A 16895-nucleotide genomic window follows, 5' to 3' on the forward strand; every position below is an offset into this window, starting at 1 on the left:
AAATTCATCGGTTTTTTCCGAGGAACCCATTTTTCCTCGAAATTTCCTTGGAATATTCCGACGGATTGATATTTCCTTGGAATTCCGTCGGTATATTCCGAGGAAATTCCTCGGGATATTCCGAGGATTTCATTTTTCGTCGGAATGTCCGTCAGAATACCGCTATTTTCTTGTAGTGGTTCTTCACAATTTTTTTGGGGAATCGTAGCTTACTGTTGTTACGAATGAGAGGGAACAAAGAGACAAAGAATGAATGTAAAATGACGCTAATATGCTCTCATTAAGTCCGCCTATAACACCAATTTAAAACTCTCATAGTTCACTAAAATTCCCAACAAATTTCCAAAGAAATTAAATAAATATTTTTAAAAATTAATTATGTAGAAAATTTGTCGAAGATTTCTTCATGAATATGAATTCCGTCGGAAATGGCCTTGTTTTTTATAGTGTACTGACTGTTAGTAATTATGTATCCATTGCGTTTGATTTATTTTCATGTAGCTCTTGATTTTTCTGATTTCCTTACCAGCATAAATGGTATCTGAATTATTGTTCTTCACTACACATGACAAAAAATTTAGTTTTAGTTAATAAATTACATATTGATTGTACAAGTTACGTACGAATAAAAATAGAAGATTATACACAGTATGCCAAAATCATAAATACATAATCATAAAGTAAGTATAATTTTAGTAAAAAGTGACCAGAACAATATTGCAATGTTGCACCAAAATTTAGCCCATAAAAACATATATGTGTTGGAAGAAGATTCTACATTGGAAATATGTAAAGGATTAAGTAATATATAAATGACTTCGGCCATTGCATTTACCGCCAATTGGTTTTAAGTTGGAAGTTCAGTAAATTTGTCATGGTATCAGAGCAGACCCACACACTGACCCATTAATCCGATCAAAAAATGGCCCGATCTTCCCACGAATTGATGGCCCAAGGAAGATTCAATTTTTTCATGCGTTGGCTTTGTAGATAGATGCATAAACGAAACCGTATAAGAGGGAGCTGACGGGTATGTTTGTGATGAGAATGTTGTGGTTAGCACTTAACACTTGAGCGGGGCTGGATTTGAAATTTCAGGGATCATAAACATTTTTAAATTAATCTTAATAATTTATTTTGATAATTTAGAAGTCACACCACTTATTTCTCATATAGAAACAGAAACATTAGACCCAAATTTTTTTAAAATAATTTAAATAAAATACACCATCTATTATAAAGTAATTATGAAAACAATATTATACTACTATATTTGTTTCTAAACTAATTATAATATGAACCAAATTATTAAGAAGACAAATTGCAAAAAAAATGCTAATAATATTAATTAAACCACATAAGATAAATATTATTCAAATAAAATGTCTCTTTAACACTAAACAACATTGGATTAATTTATAAAATTTGTTTAATCAATTTAAAATAAATTTTCCGATGTTGCGAAGTTTGGGGACCAACGATCATCCTTTTATACCCAGAACCGGCCGTACACTTATGCTCTGGAAACTATTCAGGAAACTAAAACAACTTGGGAAAACCATATGATCCAGAAATCAAGACTTTTCTAAATGAAACGATTTTAGGTGTTGTAAATGATAACTTCTCTTCACTGGCGTTTAGAAATGTACTTTTCGATTTGGAGATATATTGACTGAAATTTTTGATGGGAAGCGTTACGAGAGTCTATATATGAATTTTTAGGAAAGAATATACTCATGTTTATGAGATTGATTTAAAACACTCCACACGGATGGAAGGAAAACAATGATGATAGGAAGGTTGCATAATTAAAACAATCATGGCCGTAAAATTTAACTTCTATTTTTCTATAAAGAAAAAAAGATGACGAACACAGAATCTAGGTTTGCTATTTTTTGCCGACTAAAATCTAGGCTTGCTAGTATATATTGATTTTTATTATAAAAAAAAAAGAGAAAGAAGAAGAAGAAGACGGCCTATATCTCTCTTACAAATCCAAGGGGAAAACAAAACCCAAATTAAATAGTTTTGTCGGGAAAAGTAGAACATGTCGAAGAAGAAAACGCCCTCCCTCGCCATTTGGTTACTCTACCTCGGTTTACTTTGGTTCGATTCATTTCCCGGTTTAGAAGCAGCGACCGGAAAACTAGCATCGATACCAGGATTATACGTGTTTGGAGATTCATTGGTTGATGCCGGAAACAATAATTACTTACCAATTTCCATAGCCAAAGCTAATTATCCACGTAACGGCGTCGATTTTCCTAAAAAGAAAGCCACCGGAAGATTCTCTAACGGCAAAAATGCCGCCGATGTTATCGGTGAGTGTCAAATTATTATTTTTATGTTCGATATGAAATGAAATCAATAATGTTCGACATATTTAGAGCATCTGCAAAAGAAATTCTATAACTTTATATATATAATTTTTTCTTCTCAAAAAAGAACTTCAAAACTTTAAATATGGAGTTTTGTAGAGTAAAACTCTATATCTGAAGTTTCACTAATCAAAATTTCGAATTTAAATTTTCATACCTTTATTTGCATTTTACTCCTTACAATTACACATCAATTATATTTTTATGATTCTAAAGTATATTTTTGTTAACCATTTTAATCTTTAAGATTTTTATATCTCATAAGTATTTCAAAAAAAAAATTCTAAATTTAAATTTTACACATAAAATTAAGTAAAAACTTTAAAATAAGATTACAAATATCTTAAAACTATATTTAAACAATAAAAATATTACTAAAGAAAATTAATAAACTTTTTTAAATAAGGGTTATGAAGACATAATTGATCATATGACGATAAATGAGGATACCCGATTTCAACTATTTTTAACTTGAATCTACAAATTATAAATCGAGAGAGTCACTTCTTATTTCGAAATGCACTAGTTGATCGTATATGGAAGCATTATGGGAATAATTTTATGAGATAACGTGGTATTTTGCTTCTATTATAATATTTAATAATGTAATTTTACTTATAATTGTATATATTAGTGTTATATTTTATTAATTATTATTGATGCAATATTTTTATATATGTGCTATTTATTTATAAAATGTTTATAAATATAATTAATAATGACAAATATAGAGACCATAATATAAAATATAAATAATTTTGAAGCTATGTTTGAAGTTTTTCTTTTACAGAAGAACATCTTTTTTTGTCAATAGAGGAACATGAGTTTTGCAAACTTCAAAATATAGAGTCTTTTTGGAGATGATCTTATGTTAGGCCACGTTTCGTTAGAATTAGATACATGGACGTGCTATGAAAAAAACAATACACCAAAAATACTACTATTTATTAAAAATCAGAAATAATACTCATACAACAATAATACTATAAACATTAATCCTTAATCATAATCTATATTACTGAACCATAAATCTTAAAAACCCTAAATTCTAAAATTAAATATAATATATTTTATATAATTTACTATTTGTATATTTGTAAAATCTTTAATTTTCAGTTTATGTTTATTTATTCATAACATATTTAATTAATGATATAGTTATGTATAGTGATATATTTGTCTCTATAATTTTAACAATGGTCTAAAGATCAATTTATATAAGTAGTGAATGCAGTAAATCATTTATAACCAAAACCATTATTTTTTAATTTGAATTAAGCAGTTCAAGTAAGTTTAAAACGATTCAAATCGTTCTAAAAAAACTAAAAAAGTAAAGCAGTCTAAATCGGTCTGAGTTGGTTAAATCAAGTAACCTTACTGTAAACTATAAATAATTTAATTATATAATCTTCACCATCGATCTATCTATAAAAAGTAATATTTTTTCTCCAATTTAATTTATTTTATTTGCAGTTATTAATATTTCATCAAAGTAATTTTCTAATTAAACACAAACACTTAAAATATATAATATAAGATATAAGATATATAATAAATAAAGAAATAAGTAATTTTTAATGTTTAAATTATGTTAAATTTTGAGTAATTTGTTTATACAGTAATCTCCTATACATTATTTGAGAATGGATCTGTCATATGTAATCACCACATTGATTTTGAAAGAAAAATGATGACAAAACATATTAACAATAATGACATAGACATTTACATTTAATGTTGATTTTTATTTTGGTAAGTTTTTTAAAATATTATAATAACTCATAAATCATCATTAGTATAGCTATCTATAATAATAATTTGGGGTTTTCTACTATAAACAATATAATAGTAGAAACAGAAAAATAATTTTATTTTTTAAAACGAATTATTATTTAGTTATATTTTCATAATTATATAATATTTATTACTAAAACATTTCTTCAAAATTTTATGCAGTATCTTAAAAATTGTAATATTCTAATCCAAATACCATTATTTTTTTAATATCTACAAATTTTACAAATATTATCTAGTTTTATGTTTAGACAATTAAATATAACAATTTTTCTCTTAATTTTACGGAATTTGATTTAATATATTTTAACCAAAATAAATAGATAAAAAATATTCCTAAGATTATAATTTTAAATATATACATATGTATTATTAAATATAATTTCTGTTAAAACTTATTATTTTATATTAAGTTTTACATATAATTGAATTAAAATTTAAACTTAAATATTGTAATCAAATAATAAAATCAAAAATCAAAAATCAAAAAAAATATTTTAAATATAATTTAAATTTTAAAAACTTTTTGTTTTTGCATATGGGTGCAAGAAAAAACCTAGTCTTCTATGAAATGCTTAACTACCGCTTAAAGATTATTTTAACATTGCTTTTAATGATATTGGTGTGATTTAAACCGTTCTTTGAGACAGAAATTTGTTTTATTCTTCGTAGAGAATATTTTTCTATATATATTCACTAGTAATCATAAATGAGTGGTTAAGAAATAAATGGAAAGAAAATTTATTACATGTAATCCTCTAACTATTTTATGACATTCAAAATTTCATATCCCCTATATATTAATCCTGGAGCATTACAACATGTTTTTGTAGCCACGTGTCATCACGCGAATGATTCTTAGAATTGTTAAAAAAATAAGTTGGTCAATATAAACATGTACTATACTTTTTATTAAACTAATTATCAAATTAATTAGTAGTGTACAAAAAAATATTTTTTCTTCCCTTAAATAAAAGCTACGAAATTACCTAATATGGTAAACATATATATGACATTTAATGATTATGAATAATATATATTTGATCAATGGTTTAACTTTTTTTTGTTCAAGCAAGATACAAAGGATCATATATCGTAGGGGTGAGCGTTCAGATACACGTTCAGGTTCGTATTAGATATTTCAGTATAAAGGTATAGACCTGTTCGGATATTTCAACACTTTGAGTCGGGTTCAGGTATTTCATGTTCGGATTCAGATATTTTGGGTCGGGTTCGGATATTTAAATTTTGAAGAAAAAATAAATAAATTATTAATTGTTTAATTTTTTGTATTTAAAATATATTTTAACTTAACTGGTGTTCTAATTTTTAAAAGATTAAACTATTAATAGGTTTGGAGATAAAACTTTGAAAATAGAAAGACACTAATTTAGTTGTTGTTTTGAAATTTTAGATATAACTTTTGTTAATGCAAGAAACAAGAGCTTGATATGTATTTTAAGTGAATAACAAATGACTTTGTCCATCATTGTATGAATATTATCTAATTTTGAGCAATAAGCATCATTAATATAAATATTTTGAATAAAATTAGAGAAGTAAACTAGAAATATAGGGTTAAGTATACTTATGTTTGGTTATCTTCGGATATTACCCGTTCGGATTCAGATATTACATGAATTGGTAAAATAAGTAATTTGTTTTGTTGTTCTAGAATTAGAAGATTTTAGACCGAGTTGGTGAATATATAATAGACAGACATTTATATTTCGAGTATGCATTTATATTCTATAACAGTTTGATATATTAGATTTAAATTCTGACCTGTTAATATAGTTTGCCGGTGATTTTTTTCAGAATTTGATTCTTAGATTTGTATCTGGAGTGAAACTAATTTTTACAGATGACCACTTTTTTAAATTGACAATTCATAGATGAATTAAAAAAAAAGAAACTTAACTCATATCATTGAAAACAAGACGAGAACGAAAACACAATTTTATAGAGGTAAAAAATGAAATCACTTATGGAGTGCCAATAGTAAACAAATCGAGAGCAGAAAACCTAACTATCTTTCGTCATTATACAATCGATGTTGCCTATTTGGTTATAATGATTTGTGTGAGTCGCAAAATTAATTTTATTTTGTGCATATGAAGTCTTAAAAATAATTAAAATGAAATATAATACGTTAGCTCTTCAACAACGATGATATATTTAAGAGAACAATATTTGTATTTGTCATTTTATAATCGATAAAGATTATAGTGTTGCAAAATGTTAAAACAATTTAATAAACAAACATTATTATAAAAAGTGCATGCACGCGGATTATCAAGTAGGTGAGACTATTATTTTGGCTTTTAAGGGATTCATTTTAACTCTGTTTATTTTTTTGGTTGGTTAATAATTAGCTGAGAAATTTGGTTTGCCATTACCGCCGCCGTATCGCTCACTGAAAGGCGCATTAAAAGTCAAAAAGAGAGAATCAGCGGCCTTGACCGGTTTGAATTTTGCGTCAGGTGGAGCCGGGATCTTCAACAGTTCGGACAAAAAACTTGTGCGTTATTCATATATTCCCTTTAGGGATGTTAATATGGGCTCAACCTAAGAGGGTTAGCCCTAACCCTGCAAACTCATTTGTAACCTTAACCCTGACTTTTTAAACAGGGTTTAAACAGGGTTGGCCCTAATAGGACCATGGTTTAAATTCTAACTTTTTTATTTTGATTCACACAATTATTATACAATATTTAATAATGTTTTTCACCAAAAAAAACTTAAAGTCGAGTTTTCTCGTCCAAAACTAAACAACGAAATTTTCCGTCGAAACCGCAAAATCGAGTTTTCCCTCCAAAAATGCAAAATCGAGTTTTTCGTCAAAACTTCAAAATCGAATTTTTACGCCAAAAAATCAAAATCGAATTTCCCGTGAAAACGTAAAATTAAGTTTTTTCTGGAAAACCCGTAAAACTCAATTTCACGGTTTTGGCGAGAAAACTCGATTTGCCGGTTTTGGAGGGAAAACTCATTTTTGCGGTTTTAGTTTTTGCGGAAAAACTCGATTTTGCGGTTTTGGCGGGAAAACTTGATTTTGTGGTTTTGGTGGAAAAACTCAAATTAGGTTTTGGCGGAAAAAACACAATTTTTGTTTTTTGACGGAAAAACTTTATTCTTAGTTGTGGAGCAAAAACTCGATTTTGCGATTTTGGGAGGAATTTCGATTTCGGCGGGAAAACTCGTTTTTGCGGTTTTGGCGGAAAAACTCGATTTTGCGGTTTACTCTATTTTGCGGTTTTGGCGGAAAAACTTGATTTTGTGGTTTTGGTGGAAAAACTCAAATTAGGTTTTGGCGGAAAAAACACAATTTTTGTTTTTTGACGGAAAAACTTTATTCTTAGTTGTGGAGCAAAAACTCGATTTTGCGATTTTGGGAGGAAAACTTTTGATTTTGATGCTCAACAAATTGGAGGAAAGAATCATATCGTATCTTAATTTTTCTAGTTTTATCTTTAAAATTTAAGAACAAAAATAAATGAAATATTTTTTTCAATTAAATGAGCTAACCCTGGTACCAGCCCTAACCCTTGATTATAATAGGGTTAAAATAAGGCTGGGTTAAAATAGGGTTGGACTTATAATAAACAAAAGAGAGTTAGGGCCCTGACCTTGTAGTTAAATAACATCCCTAATATTTCCCTTCCATGATATATTAATATTATTTTAAAAATTCTGGAAAAGAATGAAAAAGAGTATTGATTCCATGGTTGGCATTATTTTACTGTTTTAGGGACAATCTATTCCTTTGTCACACCAAGTGGACGATTGGTTATCTATTCATAACGAAGTGACGGGTAAGCTTAGACCAGCCGAAGCACAGGTTCATCTATCCAAATCTCTATTCATTGTGGTCATAGGCAGCAACGATCTTTTCGACTATTATGGATCGTTCAAAACGCGAGAAAAGAACAATCCTCAACAATATACCCGATCAATGGCTGATAAACTCAAAGAGCAATTGAAGGTAAGCACAAACGTTTGAATATCTAAAATCTAAATACTAATGGTTACATATATGAACTCCTAGAAATCGAGTTGTTTTACTAACTGAAAAAATTATATTAATTAAAAGAGAATTCACGAAACTGGAGCACGTAAATTCCTAGTAGTCGGAGTTGCACAGATTGGTTGCATACCGGGGAATAGAGACACGGAATCGAACCTCCACGAATGCGACGAAGAGGCAAACAGGTCGTGCTCTTTGTACAACGAAGCTCTAGTTAAGATGTTGCAACAACTCAAACAAGAATTGCAAAACTCAATGAGCTACTCTTACTTTGACAACTTCAAGTCGTTGCAGGACATTAACTCCAACCCTGCCCGTTTCGGTACGTAAAACAAAAGTATTAAATTTTATCATCACCACTAAGAAAACTAGGACGGATTCATACAGCAATCGTGAGCCTTAAACCAAATCAAGCTGTTCCTATTGCATGTTATGAGAATATATAAGAAACCCAACCGAGTCTTTTTCTGTTTGTGATTTTAGGTTTTACTGAGGTGACATCAGCGTGTTGTGGAAGTGGAAAATTAAACGCGGCTAGTCATTGTCAACCAATTTCGAAGTTTTGTCCAGACAGAACCAAACATCTCTTCTGGGATCGCTTCGGTCATCCCACGGAAGCTGCATCTCGAACCTTCGTAGACCTTATGCTATCTAATGATTCACAATACTCATCTCCTCTGACTCTCACTCAACTGGCCTCTTCATGATGTTAATATGGGGCTTCGTTTTCCAAAGATTAGATCATCATATAGAAAATGGACTCTGAGAGTGGAGACTTCAAATACAAATCAAAGTATATATACATACTAAATTTGTTAGCAATCGAATAAACTTTATTAGTTTACTAGTGTTTCTCTCAATATTTTACTTGTCTATTTTTTGTTATTAAAGTTGCTAATTTCTCAATGTTTCAAAACAATATTGAAACTTTAAACAAATGTAACTTTACACCCGGTTTATCAGCCACATTAATTGGGTTGGTACTAGCCGCTCTTCTCCCAAACATCGAGACAACTCCGATCTCCACAGATCTTGACGCCAGTGGTGCCTCTGGCCGTCGGCATCTCCTTCTTCCCGGCTCCTTCTGCTACCGTTTCGCGCTTTCTTTTCGTCTTTGTCACCGTCATCGTCACCCGCCTTTGCACCATGGACTCTCTATCCGCCTTCACTCAAAAGAGTAGGCACCGAATCTACTTTGTTTGAGTACGATCCCCCACCGGACCTCTGCCTTCCGCCTCTCTCCGCCGTGACCAAGCGCTGCATTTCATTGTTGTTACCCTTCGACTCTCTTCCGAAAGATGCCCTGACTTTGCTCCAGATCAGTGAGTTTCTGATAAGATCTGAACCTCCAAACTCTCTTATCAACTCTTCTCTCACCAAAGATGTAAACAGATCCAAAGGATAAATCGATCAATTGATATAAACAACAATTATCGATTACAAAGCAAGTACTGAGTTTGTACTACGCTCTCATGACGAACATAGCTGAAGGTCTCATAACGACTCTTCACTCAACAAATCTCCACATCAGAAAATGGAAATACAACAAGAGTCCTTTTATTTGAAAATTGTAAAAATATCTTCTAGCAAAGCCTCTCTCTCAATCCTTGGCTTTGCTACCCGTGTATTGTCTCGAACCCTCTTCCGTCTAGAGTGTTTTGTCCCAAAGCCTCTCTTCCATCTACAGTCTCTCCTCTCTCTGTTCCTTCTAACTCCCGCTCTTCCAACGTCTCTCCCTTCTCATGTCTCTTCTTCCTGAAATACACACGTTGGAGCGTATCATTACCCCGCCCAACGAGACGAAGCTTGTTCTCAAGAGGAAACGCAGGGTACTGACGCGCAAACTCCCAGCCCAAGATCCAAGAAGCCTCATGAGCCAGTAAGCTCTCCCACTGTACCAAAACCTCCAAATAACCCTCAGGATTATAACGAGTATCCAAAATGGCTGTCGGAACCAAAATGAACTCTCCTTGATCCGAAAACGTTGTCGGTAAAGAAGTTACTTGATCCGTAGACCCAACCACATTCTTCAACTGAGACACATGAAACACGTTATGCACTCGAGAACCCTCAGGAAAACGAAGTCGATACGCAACCTTACCAATACGTTCAATAATCTCAAAAGGCCCATAGAACTTGGCAGAGAGCTTCTGGCAAACACGACGAATAAGCGAATGCTGCCGATAAGGCCAGAGCTTGAGAAACACTTTATCCCCCACTGAGAACTCCAACTCCCTGCGATGCTTATCAGCTGATCGTTTCATACACTCTTGCGCCTTGCTTAGAAACGCTTTCAACTGATCCAGCATCTTATCACGCTCCAACAACATGGACTCCAAATCAAAGTTAGCGGTAGAGCCCGTTTCATAACGAAACAAAGAAGGAGGATATCTGCCATACACCACTTTGAAAGGTGTCGTGTGAATCGACGTGTGATAACAGGAATTGTACCAAAACTCTGCCCAACTCAAGAACTTGTACCACGTCTTAGGATGCGCAGATGCAAAACAACGCAAATAGGATTCCAAACAGCGGTTCAAGACTTCGGTTTGACCATCTGTCTGTGGGTGAAAAGCGGTAATGTACTTCAGCTGAGTGCCAGATAAATGAAAGCATTCCTTCTAAAAGGTACTGAGGAACACCTTATCCCTATCAGACACGATCGAAGCCGGAAAACCGTGAAGTTTAACGACCTCAGAAATGAATTTGGTCGCTACATCCACAGCAGAATAAGGATGTTTCAAGCCAAAGAAGTGACCATACTTACTGAGACGGTCCACGAAGACAAAGATCACATTATATCCCGTCGAGGCTGGCAAGCCATCGATGAAGTCCATACTAATGTCTTGCCAGACTTGGGAAGGAATAGGAAGAGGGTGAAGCAATCCTGATGGAGATAAAGTAGAGGTCTTGTGAGTTTGGCAAATCACACATCGAGCAACATACTCTTGCACCATCAAGCGCATCCCCTTCCACTGAAACGATTGTTGGATGCGTTTAAGAGTCTTAAGCACCCCGGAATGACCACCAGTGAGTCTGTCATGACACTCCTTGAGAATCAATGGAACAAACCGAGAAGTGTGAGGAATCACTAACTGTTTCTTATACCATAGCTTGCCATCAACGACAGAGTAACCCGTCTTCACAGGTTCTCCAGCTAATACCTGCTGCTTAAGAGTCGTAATGGCTTCAGACAACTCAATCTCTGCATAGATATCTTGCAGCTGAAGCACACGCGGAACAATTAAGGCAAACAGGGATGAGCTAGTCCCCACTACAGAATCATGCATCTGTCTTGAGAGACCATCAGCAGCTTTGTTTTCGATCCCTGGTTTGTAGATAATGTCAAACTGAAACCCCATCAACCGAGTGAGCCAACGCTGATACTCCATAGAAACCTCGCGTTGCTCTAAAAGAAACTTCAAACTCTTCTGGTCAGTGTGAACGATGAAACAATGTTCCATGAGGTAGTGTTTCCACTTGAGAATAGCCAAAACAATCGCCATGAGCTCTCTCTCGTAAATTGGCTTAAGGCGTTCTCGTGGAGTTAAGCTGCGGCTAAAATATACAATAGGCAGCTTACGCTGCATCAACACTGCCCCCAAACCGACACCCGAAGCGTCTGTTTTGACCACGAAGGGCTCAGAGAAATCAGGCAGTGTAAGAACCGGAGCATTTGACATCGCATGCTTGAGTTGTTCAAACGCTAACTGAGCTTCAGGAGACCAACAAAACTTATCTTTTCGTAACAGATCAGTTAATGGCTTAGAAATGATGCCATAGTGGAACACAAAGTGTCTATAGTATCCAGTAAGGCCCAAAAAACCGCGCAGCTCTTTGATGGTACGCGGAACAGGCCAGCGCAGCATTGCTTCTATCTTTGAACTGTCCGTAGCAACTCCTTGAGCAGAAATGATATGACCAAGGTATTCGACTTGTGGTTGAGCGAAGACACACTTCTTGCGATTGGCAAATAAGGTCTGATCAGCGAGAACCTGCAAAACCACTCGTAGATGCTCCACATGCTCAGCTTCAGACTTACTATAGACCAAAATATCATCGAAGAAAACCAATACAAACTTCCAGAGAACAGAACGGAAAATCTCATTCATCAACCCCTGAAATGTGGCCGGCGCATTGGTGAGGCCAAAAGGCATGACAAGAAACTCGTAATGACCTTCGTGTGTACGAAACGCCATTTTCTCCACATCACATTCCTTCATTCGTATCTGAAGGTAACCAGAATGCAGCTTAGAGAAGACCGATGCTCCGTGTAACTCATCCAATAGCTGATCAATCATTGGAATATGGTATTTATCCGGAATGGTTGCACGGTTAAGGGCTCTATAGTCGACACAGAAATGGTAAGACTTATCTTTCTTACGCACCAAGAGAACCGGGCTAGACAATGGACTACTACTAGGCCTGATAATACCACTCTGTAACATATCAGCAACCATCATTGTCATCGCTTCCTTGCTTGCGTGAGGATAACGGTACGGTCTAACCGAGATAGATGTAACCCCTGGAGTTAAATGAATCGCATGTTCCCGTGATAACTCAATTTGGCCATGATCAAGCGTTGTCTCCAAACCTCCAGAATTAAACACTCCCTCATCCAATATCTCCACCTCAAAACCATTAATGACCGTCAACACTTGTAACTCATTCTTCAGGCATAAATGTGGTTTAACGTATGGGCCCTTACATTTGAAACAAATTCCATCTTTGCGCATCTGATCGAGCTCTGCATCTGTGTACTTCAGACGAGGACGAAAAGTCCCTGGTGATGATGCATCTCTCTTTTCTCCAGAACTCACAGAACGTCCTGAGTTAGTAGACCAAGTATTCACAGTAGCCCCTGTCACTCCTCGACGGAACTGATTATCCGTAGCTACAGCTCCCACAGATTTACAGAAGGCACTACCTTCCATCCCAATCACTGCTGTAATATGTTCTGTCAATCCTTTAGGTTCCTTCATTTTGATCACCTCCTGCATCTCAGGCTTCAAACCATTGTAAAACACATGTACCAGATTCCTCTCATCCATGCCAGTAACAATAGAACGCAACGCTTCAAACTCATTCGCATAATCCATAAAGCAAACAGTCGCTTCCCTGGTTCATCCTCCAATTTTTGTCTAAACCGTGATACCAATCTCCTCTTGAACTGCATCCAATCAGTAAATGGCTCAATCTCCATCTCTGCGTTGAACCAATTCAACACCGGTCCCTCCAAACTCATCGACACGAACTGTAACCTTTCCTTGCCATGGAAATTCCCAATTCGAAAATACCTCTCCACTCTAGCCAACCAATCAAACGGATTCGTACCAGAAAACACCGGCATCTCTACCTTCTTCAGCAAGCTTTCATGATTCTCAAACACAAAGGGAGGTAACTGATAACCGTGATTAACCGCTCTCGTACCTGATCGAGAAGAAGAAGACAGCTCCGGAGGAGGCGATCGCGGAGAAGCGATCCTCTTCCCTTGCGCCTTCTCCGTTTGTTGATCTAACAACAACTGAGTCAAACGATCGAAGCGCTTATCCAACGAGTCGAAACGAGCATCGTAGGATGATAACCTCGTCTCCACTGATCGAAAGTGTTCCTCCGTCACCTGCGCCTTGATCTGCAACCGTTCGCACTCAGAGTGAAGGAACGAGATCTCGTAACTCGTCGCCATCTTCGATTCGTCAGCATCTCCCAAAGTATCACCACAATCATCACTAGTCGCCATCGCAAGCTCGATCGGTCACAACGCACCAATTTGATAAGATCTGAAACTCCGAACTCTCTTATCAACTTTTCTCTCACCAAAGATGTAAATAGATCCAAAGGATAAATCGATCAATTGATATAAAAAATAATTATCGATTACAAAGCAAGTACTGAGTTTGTACTACGCTCTCATGACAAACGTAGCTGAAGGTCTCATAACGACTCTTCACTCAACAAATCTCAGCATCAGAAAATGGAAATACAACAAGAGTCCTTTTATTTGAAATTTGTAAAAATATCTTCTAGCAAAGTCTCTCTCTCAATCCTCGGCTTTGCTACCCGTGTATTGTCCCGAACCCTCTCTTCCGTCTAGAATGTTTTGTCCCAAAGCCTCTCTTCCATCTAGAGTCTCTCCTCTCTCTGTTCCTTCTAACTCCCGCTCTTCCAACTTCTTTCCCTTCTCATGTCTCTTCTTCCTGAAATACACACGTTGGAGCGTATCAGTTTCTTCACTCCAAGCCTCTGCTGCTCCCAGCGCCTGCTCCTCACCGTATCCACTTCGTGGAAACCCGTTTCTTTCAGTCGGTGGCCCCTCCATGTCCAACGAACATCCCGGATCCGTCACCCCTGGTACGAGCTCTCATATGTGGTTGGACCGAGTGACCTCTCTCGATGGGCTTGGGCTTCACGCTGTTCAGCGTAATCTTTCCGGCAACACCTTATCGGAGTCAACACATTTCACCTGCCCTCCTTGTGTGCCTCCCTTCCCTCTGCACCAGTGCACAACATCCTAGTGGTTAATGTAGCTCCTCTGAGCTTTGAAACCCCTCTGCAAGCCATGTCTTGTCGTGTCGATACACCTCACAGATATACTCTCCCTCGGTTGAGATTGGGCCAGACACATGGTTGGGTCTAAAAAGACCCATTAACCAAGCATGTTCACATATTTTGGTCCTTTAAGCTTACATTTATTTTACTAAGCATTCTAGATCTGTGTCCCCTTACCTATCGCCTCTCTCTTGCATCGTGGACTCCGACCTTTCACTTAACAGTCACACCTTTGTTGCCTTTCCTCCGGTCACCTCCAACTCACATAATTGTTTCCTTGATGGTTTATATCTGCAACCTCACCTAAACTCATCATATCCCGACTCTGTCAACTACTATCCTTTAAAGGTTGTACCGTCGACGACTATGTGTGTAGTCCTACACCGGCAGCCTCTCTGCACCTCACTGCAACGTCGGGAGATCTAGGCATCTTCTGAGATGGTTTTCAACTGGTTTCAAAATACATTGGTTGGATTCTCCAACGTCGATTTTGACTTCTTTGTGTTCTTTCAAACACCGGCTTAACATTACAAGTGAAAATTTTCTACGGGTTTCTTCTCTCTTTAGCCACTTCTATCTTTTGTTATGTTTTAATTATATTAACTTATTATATCTCTGGTTGTAATCATCTTTTTTAGTCTGTTGGACGTTTAATTTTAATATAACCATTTGTTGTTCAGAAATATAAAGTAACTAGTCCATAAATCAAAAGATTGAAATGGAAAGGCATAATGAGCCAACTTCTTCGTGGCTTTGTTACATTACATAAGCCAGAATATCAGCTTGATATCAGAGAAATCGTTAATTGGACAAGTCCAAAATATCTTGTCGGATCCGGATGGATTGTGATATAGAACACGCATTAGTACTATTAAACCCTGCTATAAGTTAATTCTTTTATCTTTTGGACTTAATGTTTAGGAATCACAACAAAAGCCTTCCAATATTCAATCATGTGGTGGATCAAGCTTGAAATAACTTGAGCAACAAGTTATCTATTTTCTACTGAGTTATGACTTAGGAAATAGGAAAGTCTTTAAGTGTTTAGGAGTTATCTGAATCTTATTGTCTAGTATGTTTAGGACTTTATATTCATATATACATGGATATGTCAAAGTGTGACATAACATAAGAGTTTTGTGATTGAGAGAGCTTAAGGTTTTGAGTGAGTTTTCTTATGAGATTAATATATAAGACAGTGATTCTTATTAAGTGAATTCTTAGTTGTGTTCCTGAGATCGAGTTTCAATATCATGGAGCAACAAAAAAACGATGGAGCAACACATACATATTTAAAGTGCACATTGTTTTAAACGATGAAGTGATGTTGATTGATCCCAATGATCAAAAGTCAAAACCCAAACACTTGATAAAGTACTTCCTATCTTCAAAGATCAACTTATTTCTACTCGTCCATAAAATCCACGGAAATAGATGTTGAGATAGGCTTGAGTGAGGTTTCCATGCAACCTTTTCCTGCCTTATGGTTCACGGAGAATGATATATACCTAAAACAGGTTATCGAAGAGGTTTGAAAACACTTTGGAAACCCTTCCAGATAACACTTGTAAGCTTCATTTGCACAAATCATCAAACATTTTTTATACATAAAATTTCCTATCATGTAGATTAATCTATATATATATATATAAAGTTGGCTTATTCCCTTCTTATGACATGTGGAATGAGGGTTTGTTGACATGTGTCCTCATGTTTTTTTTTGTATTTAAATTCTTCTTCTTTTAAATTATTGCAATTTTCTTCATCAATTTCTAATTGTGTATTATCTAATCATTCTCACACTTATTGATCTCTAAAATTCAAGAAAAAAAATAAAAGAATATAAATATATTTTAAATATTTAATTTATTCACACCTAAAAATAGAAAGACTTTTCATCATTTTATTATTTTTACTAATTTTTATTATTTCATTTACAAATTATATTTATTTCACTATTAATATCATAAGATAATCAAATTAAGAATAAGAAACTAGACAACCAACACATAAACTAAGAAAGCATGAAAATAAAAGAAGCAACTTGAGAGAGGGAGAATGGAAGACAACCACCAAAAAATCAGAGACTAAACTTGAGACCAGAAATAACCTTCCAAGCCCACATAGCATACACGAACGAAAACATT

At 34.9% G+C, this 16895-nt stretch overlaps 1 protein-coding gene across 1 annotated transcript; it reads left to right on the plus strand.

Moving 5' to 3' along the window:
* Positions 1-1978: 1978 nt before the first annotated feature.
* On the plus strand, positions 1979-8906 carry LOC106317501 (GDSL esterase/lipase At5g55050-like). The gene is made up of 5 exons (XM_013755308.1): positions 1979-2321; positions 6548-6693; positions 7924-8157; positions 8266-8521; positions 8683-8906. Exons 1-5 carry the CDS (start codon positions 2048-2050, stop codon positions 8904-8906), a joined length of 1134 nt encoding a protein of 377 aa, XP_013610762.1. The 5' UTR covers positions 1979-2047.
* Positions 8907-16895: the final 7989 nt, after the last annotated feature.

This window comes from Brassica oleracea, chromosome C9, assembly GCF_000695525.1.
Source record: "Brassica oleracea var. oleracea cultivar TO1000 chromosome C9, BOL, whole genome shotgun sequence".
NCBI lineage: Eukaryota > Viridiplantae > Streptophyta > Magnoliopsida > Brassicales > Brassicaceae > Brassica > Brassica oleracea.

Excerpts from the sequence above, each read along its gene's own strand:
- LOC106317501 (XM_013755308.1), top strand. The coding sequence starts at position 2,048 with ATGTCGAAGAAGAAAACGCCCTCCCTCGCCATTTGGTTACTCTACCTC. Across the intron at positions 6,694-7,923 it reads ACAGTTCGGACAAAAAACTT|GGACAATCTATTCCTTTGTC; the intron begins GTGCGTTATTCA and ends TTACTGTTTTAG. Across the intron at positions 8,158-8,265 it reads AACTCAAAGAGCAATTGAAG|AGAATTCACGAAACTGGAGC; the intron begins GTAAGCACAAAC and ends ATTAATTAAAAG.